General features: G+C 43.2%; 3 protein-coding genes across 5 annotated transcripts; 2 read left to right on the top strand and 1 right to left on the bottom strand.

The window, feature by feature from the left end:
• The first annotated feature begins 921 nt into the window (after positions 1–921).
• Positions 922–6,559, top strand: LOC148396947 (rhombotin-1-like). Of its 3 annotated transcripts, XM_088378000.1 has the most exons (7): positions 922–1,139; positions 1,800–1,923; positions 3,549–3,626; positions 4,241–4,454; positions 5,605–5,730; positions 6,122–6,230; positions 6,293–6,559. In XM_088378000.1, exons 3-6 carry the CDS (start codon positions 3,605–3,607, stop codon positions 6,225–6,227), a joined length of 468 nt encoding a protein of 155 aa, XP_088234126.1. In that variant the 5' UTR covers positions 922–1,139; positions 1,800–1,923; positions 3,549–3,604; the 3' UTR covers positions 6,228–6,230; positions 6,293–6,559. The 3 variants fall into 3 exon arrangements, with proteins under 3 accessions (XP_088234126.1, XP_088234128.1, XP_088234129.1); XM_088378002.1 differs by lacking the exon at positions 1,800–1,923; XM_088378003.1 differs by lacking the exons at positions 922–1,139; positions 1,800–1,923 and adding an exon at positions 2,138–2,156.
• A 605-nt stretch (positions 6,560–7,164) lies between these two features.
• ric3b (RIC3 acetylcholine receptor chaperone b) lies at positions 7,165–9,555 on the top strand. Its single transcript, XM_088377989.1, has 6 exons — positions 7,165–7,386; positions 7,877–8,115; positions 8,256–8,334; positions 8,416–8,509; positions 8,582–8,718; positions 8,843–9,555. The coding sequence occupies exons 1-6, from the start codon at positions 7,269–7,271 to the stop codon at positions 9,310–9,312; spliced, it is 1,137 nt and encodes a 378-aa protein (XP_088234115.1). The 5' UTR covers positions 7,165–7,268; the 3' UTR covers positions 9,313–9,555.
• Positions 9,556–9,648: 93 nt separating this feature from the next.
• On the bottom strand, positions 9,649–12,616 carry psma1 (proteasome 20S subunit alpha 1). The gene is made up of 10 exons (XM_088377995.1): positions 12,505–12,616; positions 11,678–11,722; positions 11,487–11,588; positions 11,262–11,365; positions 11,097–11,185; positions 10,843–10,913; positions 10,634–10,763; positions 10,332–10,411; positions 10,110–10,214; positions 9,649–9,882 (listed from the first exon to the last, which is right to left on the bottom strand). The coding sequence occupies exons 1-10, from the start codon at positions 12,505–12,507 to the stop codon at positions 9,811–9,813; spliced, it is 801 nt and encodes a 266-aa protein (XP_088234121.1). The 5' UTR covers positions 12,508–12,616; the 3' UTR covers positions 9,649–9,810.
• Between the last annotated feature and the right edge of the window lie 1,816 nt (positions 12,617–14,432).

Below are 14,432 nucleotides of genomic sequence, written 5' to 3'. Positions count from 1 at the left end.
TAATTGAATGGCTTTTCTGTTGCTTGGATTAAGAGCAGAGATCTGCCCTTTCGAATAAATAGGTGCCATCTACGAGCTAGTCATTATTTTGAGCTAAATTACTTTTTACAGCATGTAAAATTAAAAAGAAAAAGGAGCAACAGTTCAAACAGTTTTATGTTTGTAATTATTAAGACCAGGGTGGTAGTGCAAGAGCAAAAGTTGTAGTGTTGTCTTTTAAATAAAGTACTTTTTATATGCAAACACATTTGAACGTGCTACACAAGTTGTAAGATACCAGTCAGGCCACAAGAGGGCGGCAAAGATTTTCAAGCAGCTTTTTGGCTCCACGACTTGATTCAAACTTCAAACTGACGAATAAAGAGATTAATAACACGACTAGAAAGAGACGAACAATCTGTCTTGAGTGAAATGGATTTTGTGATCGTGTAACACATCACACTCACGGGTAAGTGACGTCACAGTCATGGAGGTTAGCTTAAAAGTTGCTTTGACGCTTTGTTTACCGCCTCTAAGCAGAATTGAAAAGTGTCGGACAGCACATCAGGTATTTGTCATTTATAAATCTTTTACAATTAAATTAATAAATCAATGAAATAAATATTGTTAGAAAATAATTTTTAAAAAGACACTGAATGTCAAAACAACATGCCATACATTTATAAATACATACATTTTCTTTTCTACCCTGAAAAGAAATCCTTTATAAAGTCTCTGGGGGGGAAAAAAACAAAGATCCGCCCACATGCCGTTTGATTGACATGTAATTTCAGAGACGGCCTGCTGCACAAACCAAGAAGTGATTAAAAACACAACACACACACATTTAATGCTAAGCTATCACCTCTTTTCCCCCTATTTTCGCCATAATACTATGCTGGTGTTTCTAATTTAAGTCCCTTCATGTTTCTTCCCCTTCAGCGTGATGTTTTTCCTCCAGACAAGATGGAGACGGCGCCTCCAAGCGTGGCCTTGAAGCTTCAGGTCAGTGCTCTTATTTGGCCCCCGTGAGGAGGAAGAATTGCTTTTGGCTTCGCTGAGGACAAGCCCGCCGACCACGGGGGGATTGGATGGTTGGCGGGACGCAGCGCCAACCAATCAGGAGGGCCATCGATCAGTTCCCCTTAATCTCACAGCTGGTGAGCACATCCTCCGCCGCGCCAATCTCACAACTCTGCAGCCTCCGACAGTAAATTGGATAACTTCCAAAAGACGGTAATCTCCATCGAAATGGATGCGGCTAAATCAAGATTGTTGCCGTGTCTCTTCTCTATCCAGTCCAAAATAGTGGTTTTTGGAGAAAATTTAGATCTTGATGCCCGGTAGACAATTGTCATTAAAGGTCTCAAGAAACCGTGACAGAGTAGACAAACAAAAAATCTGCCATTGGAGATTTTGTTGGCTTGTCACAAAATTCCAAGCATGAAAACGTTTGAATTTTCATTATTTCATGTGGATGAAGAATGGCGGCAACATTTGATGACTCATCATTTCTTCAATTGCACATGGCATAATTTTAGAACAATTCAGCCCCCCCAAGTCAGTTTCACTTTGCACCATAAAATTTGGGAGGCAAGTAGACCCACAACCCCCCCCGCCCATTTTGTTTTTTTGAAGCTGCTCTTTTAGAATAATTTTCTGAGAGTCTTTCAAAACCAAACATTTAATTACATTGTTGCAAAATTCGAAACAAATACAGTATACTGGAAAAATGGGTGCTAATACAGTTTATAGTTTTTGTGAGCCAAGCATGGCAGCCAAATTTGATAATTCAGAGCATTTCTTTTCACTTTCTGTAGGAAGAATGTGTTCCAGAAATCTGAGAATGAAGCGGGGCGCCACTCAAATGACATTGATTGATAGTGTGACAAAAACAGCGGTGTAGTATTCGCACGCACGCGCACGACGGGCAGCTGCTTTGAGGTGAGCTCACCAAACATCGTCTATATTTGTCTCTGCCCTTTGTTTTCCCCTCACACAGGGGACACGAGCAGATGGCCAAAAAGCTTTTTTCTATTTCCACTGGCTGCTAATTAGCGCGCTAACCTCGGATCACCTTTAATGTCAGCCACAGACAGCTCTTAGCGCAATTAGCCTAATGGCGCCCCTGCGTCTCCGAAAAGGCCGCCATGTTATGGTACTGAGGTAGATTCCAGGTAGTGTCTATATTTTACTTGACTATTTATTTTTCCGACTTTAACGTCTACACACATTCAACGATACAGTCCACACAAATATGATACTAATGCAAAACAATCTAAATCTTTTTAGGTACAGTGCTTAAGTGCTCTTGCCAACTCAGCGTTCAGGCTTGCGTTCAAAATAATGACGCGCCAACCATTTGTCATGGCCGTGGTGATTACCAGGAGAAACTATTTAATTAGGCGCATTAATAATGGAGTTAATTAGCTCCCGTGTGGGCCGCAAACGATGATGAGAGGGGGAAAAACCGGAGCTCGGCTTGCACCTCATCAGCTGATTAATTAGCGCGCCGATGCTTGAGCGCCTTGACGGCCTACATGCGATCAGATGAGAGGCCGCATAATGAGAGTACAGTGGGTCGATGGTGCTGGTTAATTAGTGCGACCTGATCCGGGGGCCATGTTGTTTACGCCGCGGCGTCTAATGAGCTCGGCCGAGAGGCTGCGTGGCATTCGTCTGACGTGAAAATCATTGTCATGTTCCGATAATCTATCTGCAAGGGCTAATAATGCGCTCAATGGTAATGATAAGTAATGACCTCAGCCCACTTTGTCCTATTTAGAGTCTTGACTCATGAATAAAACGATCCAAAGTACGTCTGCGAGTCCCAAGGCTGTTAGGGAATCTAAGTTGCTTTATTTAATAAGGTCATGTCGAGCTAATGTGAAGGGCTGCAGTGTCGCAGCACATCCAGCAGATGGCGTTGTGTTGCAAAAGGTCTGTACGGTATTCACGAAGACCCAAATTTGTGACGGCTATTACACCGATCATTAATCTCGCACCCCCGGGTGGTACGCGCCACACACTTCCGACTCCACCAGTGATTTTTTTTTTTTTTGCGAAATGCTAAATATGTGCCTCTAGTCGCGCAATAGTTGACCATCTTTGGAGTGCGACGTTGATGCCAGAGCGCCCCGGAGATAATTGCTGTCCTTGGAGTTGAATAAGCTCATTCTAAAGCACCTCAGGCCGCGGCAGTCCTGGTGTGTGACTGCGTATTGAATAATTGATTCAGGGAGGGGGTGGCGGGGGTTACTATCAGAGCTGAGCATAATGACTTCATATAATTAGAGTGAGAGAGCGAGAGAAGGGGAGAGAGAGAGAGGTAAAGTTCTAGAGGGGGTGGAGGATGGATGCATTGCACAAAGCGGCAACCTCCGCACATGAAGTAGGAATGCTTGAGCACTGACATCAGCTCAGATAAGACGCAACATTTGGAGGAGGAGGAGGCTGGAGGGGAGCTGGAGGGGAACCGGTGGTCTGTCCCGTAAAAAAACAAACGGCGTGTGCCGCTTTGCCTCAGACTGAAGCTACTTTCACGCTTGACAAACTTTTTTTTTTTGGAGGATCGATTGTTTCCCGGGACACAAGAGTGGAGACGGTGCGGTGCTTGGAGAGAAGGATGTTGCTGGACAAGGAGGACAGTGAGTGATTATCTCTTTGTGCTCATTTTGTGAAAGTCGAGTGCGGTCGCCACTGTATTAGTTGCAGGGAAGTTGAGGCTATTCATGAATGAATAAATGAATACCTTAGACATCTTTGCGTGAGTAATGTCTGTAATATTTCTCCCTGTAATGTCTGGAAGACAAAAGTCTGTCTTCTCCAATAACGACCCCAGAAATAACAATGTTAAAAATTCCAATAAAACTGGGTCATTAAAACATCACTTTAGATTTATTTTAAATCAGGAATAAAATCTATTATTAGAGTTGCCTCATGAAAATCTATTTCCACGAAATTCAAAACAGTGTCACAAGTCACGATATCTTGCAAGACCTTTGCAAATCTGGCGAGGATGAGTCAGTTTCGAAAAGGATTTATTTGGCTTTTTTGTGATGCTAATCACTGAAGCACAAATGAAATGTATTGAAACTTGGGAAATCCTGATCTGCCATTAAGGTACAAAGTGGACGAGAGGCATTCTGTGTCAACCAATCAATGAAGAGCAACGTGTCTAGCTCCACCTAAAACAATCTGCTCGCTGGAGCAAAACTTTCCCTGCAGTGAACCCAAGTCTCTCATCTCTCCTGTTGCCTAGGCGTGTCCCTGGTGTCCCTCCAGTCCAGAGAGAAGGCTCGAGGCTGTGCTGGCTGCAACGGGAGAATCAGGGACCGCTTCATGCTCCAGGCGCTGGACTGCTATTGGCACGAAGACTGTCTGAAGTGCGCCTGCTGCGACTGCCGCCTGGGCCGAGTGGGCTCCACCCTCTACACTCGAGCCAACCTCATCCTCTGTCGCCGGGACTACCTTAGGTATCATGTCCAGGCACAGACAAGCAATGGACTGCGGAGGTCTAGGGTATCCCTAACCTTAATTTTAACCAACCGACAATTTAGAAGTCCTAAATGAAACCAACAAGCACGTTTTGAAAATGGATTAAGGAAAACCCCAATGCTAGCATCCAGATTCGAATACTTTATGATGAAGATGAACCAAGTATCAGCAGACTGTTCTGCCCAAAACAACATAATAAATGTCCTTGTTTCAGAACCTGCAAAATAGTTCTTAAATCCCCAGCACGTCCCAAGACCACCAACACCTTCCTTTGAGAGGCATAAAACCATCGCTAATCATCATAGCAAGTGTAGCGCTATCTATTATGATACGGTGGTTGTTTCCCGGACGACTCCGCTGAGACTTCTTTGGGGAAATAACGAGCTCAGCGGTCAGCTGCACACCTCCTGATTCGCCGAGCTCATGTGCTGTCGGGCCTGGCGCGCACTCCATCTGGATTTGCTGGCCGCTAAGTCGCTCATTAGCCGCACGCCGCACTTAGCCCAGCAAAAAGCCCCTTTTGACGGTTAAATTGGCTCCGTCGCCTCCTGCTTTTCTCGTCATGGGCCCGGCCCGGAGCCCTTTGAAGAGCGGGATTAGAACCATGTGATTTCTTTTAATTGGGCCATTAGCGGAGAATTAGCATTGAGCCGCGTAGCCTCGTTAAAAAGGGGGCAGAGGGAACAGAGCCCACCAGGTGCCTGATGCTCGTTAGATGAGAACACGGCAGTCGGCGCCGCTCTTTTTTTTTTGTTCCCCAGAATGGACGCTCGCTCGTTCGTTCGCTTGTTGACCTTCTGCTGCTTGCTGGGACTCATCAAAATGGAGGATTATCATCACATGTGGGGTTCATATGTGTTTATCTTCATGTGTAAAAGCAGCAGCGGTGACGCTACTAATGAGTCACCACAATAGAATTTGAAACTGTACTATTTGATAATGATGACCTACTTCTGTCCTCCATGGCAATTCAAAGTTTGTTAGATAAACAAGTTATGGTTTAGAGTTTAATAGGGCCACATTAAAAAGGGATTTTTTTTTCTTGATGAGGAACAATAGTATGACAGATGGCCAGTCCAGGCCTGGTACTGAGTATGTGACTAACTTCAAGGTGTTTTTCCTGTTCAGGCTCTTTGGCGTGACGGGGAAATGCGCCGCCTGCACTAAGCTGATCCCCGCCTTCGAAATGGTGATGAGGGCGCGCGACAATGTTTACCACTTGGATTGCTTCGCCTGCCAGCTCTGCCACCAGAGGTAACATTAGCATGCTGGTTAGCCATTAGCGTGGCAAAGCACAGTTATGGGAATTCTAATTGGGATCTGGATCTTGTATGTCATTTATGATTAATCCACTGATTAGCATTGCTATGCTAGCATAGATTTGTGGAGTGGTGCTCGGGGATAGTAACATTCTGTATTTTGATGAGGAGAGAGGGTTACTATGTTAGTTTGCTACATTTTAATCATGTACAACTCATCTATTTTTCAGCTAAATAAAATTGCTATCACTAATAAAAAGGTTTCAAAAGTTGTCAACACTGACTATGCCGTGTAATATGTGCGCATCAGCAAGGACACAGCTTCTGGAGTTTAACAGAAGCTGGTTGCAATAAACTTGAATTCATCAATAAATGCCCATATGCAGGTTTTGTGTGGGCGACCGCTTCTTCTTGAAGAACAACATGATCCTGTGCCAACTGGACTACGAGGGCACGCATCTTAATGGAGAGGCAGAGAGATTGTCGCAGTGACAGGTAACTAAAACGTTCTATTCCATCATGCTCTGAACTGGTCACATTTCTGTTGCTTATTTCAGGTGAAGAGGATGAATGAAAAGCATTTTGGACCTTCTCCAGCTCGTTTTTGAACTTTTTGGGAGTGAAACATGTCCTAGGCGATGATGATGATGATGTCAACACATGGACGCAAACTAAAAACAAACTAAAGGAGCAAGCACTTAAAGAATGGCTCTCGAGCTACAAGAGTCCTGTGTGGACAAGTTATCAAGTCCTCCTCTTTGTGTGTTTTTATAAATAAAACATTATTTAATGTTGAACTCACACACAAGGAGCAACGAAACAAACAGAGGACATTCAGCGTTTTCCTCTTGCCACCAAAGATGCTTTCAACTGTGTTTATTTGGTTGTTTTTTTATCTCAACTCAATGAACGCCATCAACATAGTTTAGCTAATAAGAATGATGTATTAAAGACTTCTGTACTAAATTAACAACTGAAAATTTCCTTAAAGCAAAACTAAAGGACGAATAATTCTTGAAATGTAACATCATTTAAAAAAACAACTATGGACTAAGTTGGCAACTGAATGTTTTATTAGTTTTAGATAAAATAAATGAATAATATTGCATTCAAACTTATTTAATTTAATCTTCAAAATAATAAACTAAAATGAAACCATAAAAATAAAAAAGATAAGTTGGGTAGGACTTTGAATCTGCCATCTTTTTATGTCATTATTTTTTTATTTCACCCCCCCCCCCAAAAAAATGAAAAAAATAAAATGATCATATTATTACTATTGTTCTGTTACAATTACTTTTATTATTGTCCAGTGAGGGCTTTGGGGTCTATCTACAGACGGATACTGTTGACGTTGTCGTTAGGATTCTGAGGCGGCACTTTGGCGTCACCTAGCGGCAAGATTTAGATATCGCAACAAATAGCTCACATCCGGTTGCAAAAGGAAATCCAATCGAACCAGTGACCACAACAAGAAAGGGAAAGAACCGCTGCACTCCCTTCTTCACGTTCTACTTCGTGGTTGTGTTCGTCATGGCGATGTCTACCTTCCAGAAAGTGACGCTTGCCACCTGCCTCGTGCTTTGCGTGGCCCTGCTGCTTCCCAGGATGCTGTTGTCTCGCGGGAGGAAGGATGCTAGCGGTAGCGAAGGTGCGTCGCTTATGGGACTTTTTTTTTAATCCCGGCTGAAATGTCGACGTGTGTGTTCAAATAGCTGTCAATTTATTTTTTATTTTTTTAAACGAATGTTAAAAGTAGCGATGGTTCAATCTCCTTGTAGTTACACTCTCCTCCCTGAGGAGGAGGGGGGCGCCAAAGGTTTCAGGGGCACCCCTATGCCCTTTATTGACCTACGACGTATTAAGTACATTTTTGTGTTTTTATAGGGCTCTTGTAATTTCATTTTTTTTGGCTGTAAGGATGTTACCGTCCTTGTCTTTTGTTGCATGTTCGTTTAAAATTAAAAGTCTCATTAACAATGTATATACAGCATTTTGAATTTGGGACTTATTTTGTCAGCATTTCATAGAAATTTTGGGAAAGCAATGATTTTGCAGTCACTTATATAATAAACATTCCAGAATTATATTTTTGAAGTTAATTTGACTGTGTATAATAAAAAATGGTCTTACATGTGTAGGAGGTCAGTTCCCACCTATGGTGCACCGTCACATGGTCTCAGACGGACGAGGCCAAAGGGTGGCAGCGGGTTCAGGCACCTCGTCCAGGGCCCACAAGGCAGAGAGCGGCACCACCCGGGTCAAAGGTGCAGGAGCAGGAAGCGGGCTGGGAACGGCAGCCAAATCCAACCTAGCGGGACAAATCATTCCTGTCTATGGATTTGGGATTTTACTCTACATCCTCTACATCCTCTTCAAGGTCTTTTATTTTAAAGTGCATGCACTCTTTTTCCAGGCTATGTTAAAAAGCCATCATGTGAACAGTGATTTTTTTGAATTTAAAGAAAAAAACATACATGCAGTTATTTGAGGCGCTGATATGTTTGCATTTGTGGTCAGATCACATCCAACGGGAGCAGTCAGCCTCCATTGGGCAGATTCTCCTCAGTACGCTCAGAGAACACCAAAAGGAAGATCAGTGAGTCATGATACCCACTAACTAGCATCTACATTATCAATCATATTATTAAACAGCTCAAACATGTCGTTTCCCCTTTAGCCGACTTTGAGCTGGTTCAGCTGCAGGAAAAGCTGAGGGAGACGGAGATGGTGATGGAAAATATAGTTTCCAACGTGCACCAAAGCTCTGACAGGTGATTGTGAATAGAAAGCCAGTGCTGACATGCCAGAGATAGACAGTAAAAATGTTTGTGTCTATGTTGTAGTGCCAGTAAGGGAGTGAATGTGGACCAGGAAAGTCTCCTGCAGCAGCTGACAGAAATAACTCGCGTGATGCAGGAGGGGCACCTGGTGGAGGGTGTGGCAATGCCCAACAACAACCACCAGGGACCCTGGGAAGAAGGTACAAGACTTCAGCGAAGTGATTAGACTTCATGTCTGTCCAAGACCACTCAAGCATATCAAAATATTAGGAACAGCTGTACAACTATATGATGAATCTTACCATATGTTGTGTTGCATCTCAGCTGAAGACAGGGATCCTCATGACTCGCGGGAGCATCCTCGCTGCTGCTGTCAGCATTCTCCCTGTGGAGCACAGACACAAGCCGGGGAAGATGACAGCAGCGACCGGGGAGAGAACCATCCCGTGAGCTTTATGGGCACACACCAGGCCGATAAGGAACCGGGTGCCGGTTCGGGAGGTGAGGAGGACCTGGACACAGAGCTGGAGGAGGTGTATCTGAGTGAGGAGCAGCAGAGGGAACGTGAGTACGAAGAGGAGATCCAGCTGGGCGTGCCTGAGGAAGAGTTGGCAGGTGTGCTGAAGGAGCTCGAACTCACCTTGAAGATGACGTCGGTCATGGAGCGAGAGAAAATGGACCGCCTGGAATCGAGCGCGTTGCCCGGCGGCGGTCCCGTTAGACGGCGGAACAAAAAAAACAAGCAAGGAGTCTCAGTGACTTCTCACTTGGACGATGTTTTGCTTGAGGAGTAACTTAACAGGCATGTGCCCCAAATTCTGCATGGATTTCACAACCTTGGACTTTGCTTGATAGCAAATGCAAAGTGGTGTCCAATTTTTTCTCAGAGGGCGGCGTCCAGAAAAATCCAAGGATCTCTGGGCCACTATGAAATTCTTTCACTTTTAAGGGGAGCGCTTCAAAAAACTGCACCAAGTATTCAACCTTTTTTTAAAATGCGTGCAAGCTTTCAATAAATATTCCCTATTTAAACTCCACATTTTAAGTTTCATTTTGAATTTATTCGTGGGAACGAGGATACTACAACCTAGTTTTTGTAATATGTGACAAATGTGCTGGGAACAAGTGACTTCAAAAAAGGGGCGTTTATTTTTGGAATACAGGGTTCATCCTACCCGTACAAAAGCTCTCACTGACCTATCCTGGCAGAATATGTAGGGGTCGACGTTTTTAGGCAGGTGGCACATCTCTAACATTATGCCTCACAAACAGGAATTGGCTCAGCGTTGGCCTCAGTGTTCCATGGGCTCCTCGGGCGCGGCAACGGCACTGGCGTCGGCGTCGTCATCTGCGGGCGCAGCCACCTGACACATCAAAAACATTTATCAAACTACTAAGGCTTTCCTTATGTTACTAAAGGCTGAAAGGCTAGAATATCACATGCTAACGCTAAATAATTTTGACCTAGCAAAAACCCCAAGACAAAAAACCCCATTAAAAGTTAAAACAAAACCAACGCAAAATGAAATGACTTCACAGATCTGTAGTAGATGAAATAATGTGTGCACTGGCATGAAATCAACATCACGACCTTCCTCTGCGGCCTCTCCTCCAGACCCTCCAGGAAGGGGGCCACGTCGTCATCGTCGTAGATGATAAACTCCATGTCCTTACCCACAATGCCGATGGAAACATTCTGAAACAGGATTCATAAAAATAGAAAGATTCCATGATATTAAAACGCAAGGTAAAAAAAAAAAAAAAAAGTAATGTAATGTGATAGAGAATCAGTAGGGGGCAGTGTGTGACGTACCTTGGTAGTGAGGTCCTGCTCAGAGGGGAGGGTCTCTCTGAGGGCTCTCAGGCCATGCTGGACCAGCTCATTCAGATTACCTGGACATTAAATACAAGTTCAAACGCTCACATACTAACAGTTGCTATGCCAACACATAGCATGCCATTCATGATAAAAAAAAAAACAACAACATATATATCTGATAAGTATGCCCCACAATGAACAGGGGTTCATTGTACTAAGAGCCATGGTGGTAATGTGATTAGGTGGCCTCCTAAGAAGCTAATTTGCACTATTGTGTTATCTGAGGTGAAGCTCACAGTCTGCAAACTTGTCCATGCATCTCTCCAGGTAAGTGCGGGCCGACTGCGAGCGAGCGCCTATGGACATGGCCTTGCAGTCAAAGTAGTTGGCTGACGGGCACGTCTGGAAGATGTGGGGGCCCATGTCCTGATATATGTAAAAAAGAAACACATTTGTGTTCAACATAAGCACGAGTCTTTGGGGAAAAACATGCGAGTGGATTTACGTCGTAGCCGGCGATTAGCAGTCCAACGCCGTAAGGTCTCCTTCCGTATCGCTGTGTTGGGATTTGAGTTTCTGAGCTTGTGTCAAGGCTCTTTTGTGAAACCACTCAGCAATCACCGTGAACCCCCACCGTCCTCCTCATTTGGGCTGCCCAGGAATTGAACACTGAATCATAATTATCAGCCATGTATCAGAACAAATTGGTGAATATCGTCTCGTAGAAACAGCCAACGTGTATTCTGGACGTGAGGATACTACTGCCGACGAGATGGACGAGCCGCGACGTGGGCAGGGGGCGGTCAAAGACGAACCTGGAGTCCAAACACTCTTGACGCATGAAGTTACTGCAAGTAAGAAAACTAGTTAATGTGTGTGTATGATTTTGTTGTTGGTGCTTCTTGAAAGAAACATGCAACCTACCATAGCAGCCTGGCATCTGCAGTGAGTCCAGCGATGGAGATGCCGATATGGTTGTCAACGCGGAGAATCTTCTTCTGATGGGCCGCCAGTTCTGACTGAGCTCTCTACACACGACACAAACAATCGATCTAGTCTTCCATTGAGTCTAACCGATTGCCGTTGATAATTTGTTGCCTCATGTCAACTGATAGTCACAAAGGGGGCAAGTCAAAAGAGTCATTGTACCTTTAGCGCTACAAGGACTGCCTGGGTTTTGGATTTGAGTCCTACGGTAGCAGAGCCTTGCTTCACAGCCTCCATGGCATACTCAATTTGATGAATGCGACCCTGAACATATCAGCAACATCGTGAATGACACATTCGGAATAGCATTTTTATGTTTCTAATACACACAAAGAGACAAAAAGACAGCTCACCTGAGGGCTCCAGACGGTCACGTCGTTGTCATACTGATTGCGAAACTGCAAAAAACAACAAAACAATACTTGTTAACACCACCGGACCCTAAAACATGATATACAAGCCACAGAGTCTTACATAATTGTCTTGCATTGCCATGTCCACCCCAACTAAACCAAACTGTTGCTTCCAGACGCGAGCACGAGACTTTTCTCTAGGGATGGTGTTAAGTTACAAGTTAAATGATTTATAATCGTAACACGAGATGCACCAAGGTACCAACTTAAGTACCTTGCGGTTTTGACTCACCTAATTTTCTGAATATAATGGAATAAAATAAATGCGCTTTTCTCTATTTTACGCGGCCCTAGGAGGAACAATATTATACCAGCCCAAGACTACACCTAAATGTGTGTTGGTCTCCATTTTTCAAAGTTTTGTTTTCAAATTTAAATAATTAAAATCAAAACCGAAAGGACGCCTCGATGCTAACCTTTTACCCCCTACCCGCTAAAACAAATCATTTTGCAAACAAAGCCCAGTACAGCATAGTCTCTATGGACTCAAACATGTTTTTATGCAGTCTTCATCAAAAAATAAAATTTTCATTGAGCGTGTGGAGGAGGTTTTTGGCGAAGCTAACGTTAGCTCCAGCCGGCCAAGCTGTTTTGCTTACTCACAGTGGACCCAAAGTTGGCTAGCTGGCTAGCTAACGTTACCTACTGGCAAGTAAGCGATTCTAAGATCATTTTAGGATAATCCACAAGTTAAAGCGACCCAATAACTTATGAAATGTGTACACGTTGTGTGTCATTTTGCCGGGCGACATTTAATTCCCACTGACCATATTTGCGTCGGTTTAGCTTCGCCTGTCTACTTCTCCACCGGATCCTTCTTCGCTCGATTGGCTTTCCTGACCACAGTGACGTCAAAGGGAAAACCAGTCGAGCTCCGATCTAAAATGACGACACAGCATTTTTGCTTTTTAAAAAAATTATATGAAAGGAACCTTAGACAATTTAATTTTTTTTACTATTTTGAATAAAAAAATGTGTGAAATCTTTTCACACTTTAAACACACCATTAAAGTAGTAACGCGTCAAATCAGCGCTAGGCGGCAGCACTAAACCAGAAGAAGACGGCACTTGGGGAAACTATTGAACAATGTAAAAAAAACCAACCCTGGCTGTCCACGCCGCTGGGTTGAAATTCTTTGACAGAATTCAAATTAACTTACACAATAACATATTTTCTGTTGGTGCTAGAGCTCAACCAACAATTGCTCAGTCTTAAACGTGACATTTAACTGATAACTATAGTGTTTCTCAAACTTTTTTTCAGAAGTTACCACTGTAAATGAGCCATATATAATGATATGATCCCACTTAAATTTGGAAACATATAACTGTGCAATCAATACTGTCTTTCTACATTTTAATAATTCACATGAGTTATTTCTGTGTCACAGGACTCCCAGTCAATACTTTGAATCAGCCCTCCAAAAGATGGCCTTTAAACTGGATGAGACCTACGAGTACAAAAAAAGTCATAATTTTTTAATATTGTTTTTTATTCTCCTACATTACTTTCAACAGTTTACAATTAAATGAGTATTTTTTTTAAATATTAAATACAAATAAAAAATTAAAGATCTAAACTGCATCAATCTCTTCATCCTATAATTATTGATTTCATTTATTATCTTATTTATGATATGGATTAAGTGGTATCAAATTATAGATTTGAGTAGAACTGAGGCTAAAATTAAAGGGCTGGGGGGGTCACTGAAGTTCCCTAGTATGAATCAGGAAAGGTTTGGGAGGGTGTGAGTTGAGGTTTTTGGCAGAGAGAAAGTTCTTTGCTGACGAGCCCTCCCCTGTGCCAACAAGATGGCGTCTACGGGAGGCCATTACATCAGCGCGCCAGCCTCCTTCCTTTCCCCCTTTTGTGATTGAGATTGTAGGCGCTGTGCTGAGATCAGCATGTTTCATCCTGGGGGCCCTCATTTAAATCTGCCAAAGCAGACCCCCACCTTTTCTTTTAATTTTTAAAATGGAGAGCAGCCTGAGTCACGGTGTGCACTGCCAGCCACGCCGTGCGTCTCAGCTGGCACTCGCTGCTCGGAAGAGAACCAGTAGGTGGGTGGGGGCACACCAGACTCCACTCCGCTCTCCCCGTTTTGTGGGACCATTCATGAAATCATCTGTTCCAGACTTTTTTGGTCTCATTTTTTTCTCAAATATAGCTTTAAGTATCATCTGACTCGACTCAAATCAATAAAAGCAACTTTTTGATCCATTTAGCTCTTTCTTTTGTCCACCTGTCTACCCTTCTATGTTTTTAATGTAGTCTTATGAAGTGGTTTTTAATGTATTTTGCAAAACAAATAATCTTCTATTTATTAGAAAAATGCTGCATCAGCATTTTGGTCTAACGGGATCTTAGAGAGCTTCCAGAAGATCAATTCTACGAATGTTTGGTTTTTGCTTCAATGTTTTTGTCAAAGGAAATGGGGTGAAAAATCAAAATATCAGATAAGCAGTTATTACAAAGCTCATTTAAAAATGCAGCAATCGCAAAAACGTGGGAGACGAGGCGGTACAGACCGGACAAAAGAAAAAAATAAAACAGTTGATGCTGCTTTTGTTTATTGCTATTCATCTGCTTTTTTACTGCTTTTCACTCAGCACATTCCTCCAATTACATTTGTTGGTGGTGCTGCTGCATTTTTACAAGCAAATAATAAAAATGTTGCTGGCATGTAGTACAGCT

Source organism: Syngnathus floridae, chromosome 6, assembly GCF_059516105.1.
Source record: "Syngnathus floridae isolate MCC-2025c chromosome 6, RoL_Sflo_1.0, whole genome shotgun sequence".
Lineage (NCBI taxonomy): Eukaryota > Metazoa > Chordata > Actinopteri > Syngnathiformes > Syngnathidae > Syngnathus > Syngnathus floridae.
This window is presented reverse-complemented; position numbering and strand designations above follow the sequence as displayed.

Excerpts from the sequence above, each read along its gene's own strand:
- ric3b (XM_088377989.1), top strand. The coding sequence starts at position 7,269 with ATGGCGATGTCTACCTTCCAGAAAGTGACGCTTGCCACCTGCCTCGTG. Across the intron at positions 8,335-8,415 it reads GAACACCAAAAGGAAGATCA|CCGACTTTGAGCTGGTTCAG; the intron begins GTGAGTCATGAT and ends TTTCCCCTTTAG. Across the intron at positions 8,510-8,581 it reads GTGCACCAAAGCTCTGACAG|TGCCAGTAAGGGAGTGAATG; the intron begins GTGATTGTGAAT and ends TCTATGTTGTAG.
- psma1 (XM_088377995.1), bottom strand. Across the intron at positions 11,366-11,486 it reads CAGTCCTTGTAGCGCTAAAG|AGAGCTCAGTCAGAACTGGC; the intron begins GTACAATGACTC and ends TGTCGTGTGTAG. Across the intron at positions 10,412-10,633 it reads CATGGACAAGTTTGCAGACT|GTAATCTGAATGAGCTGGTC; the intron begins GTGAGCTTCACC and ends TTTAATGTCCAG.
- LOC148396947 (XM_088378002.1), top strand. The coding sequence starts at position 3,605 with ATGTTGCTGGACAAGGAGGACA. Across the intron at positions 3,627-4,240 it reads GTTGCTGGACAAGGAGGACA|GCGTGTCCCTGGTGTCCCTC; the intron begins GTGAGTGATTAT and ends CCTGTTGCCTAG. Across the intron at positions 4,455-5,604 it reads TGTCGCCGGGACTACCTTAG|GCTCTTTGGCGTGACGGGGA; the intron begins GTATCATGTCCA and ends TTTCCTGTTCAG.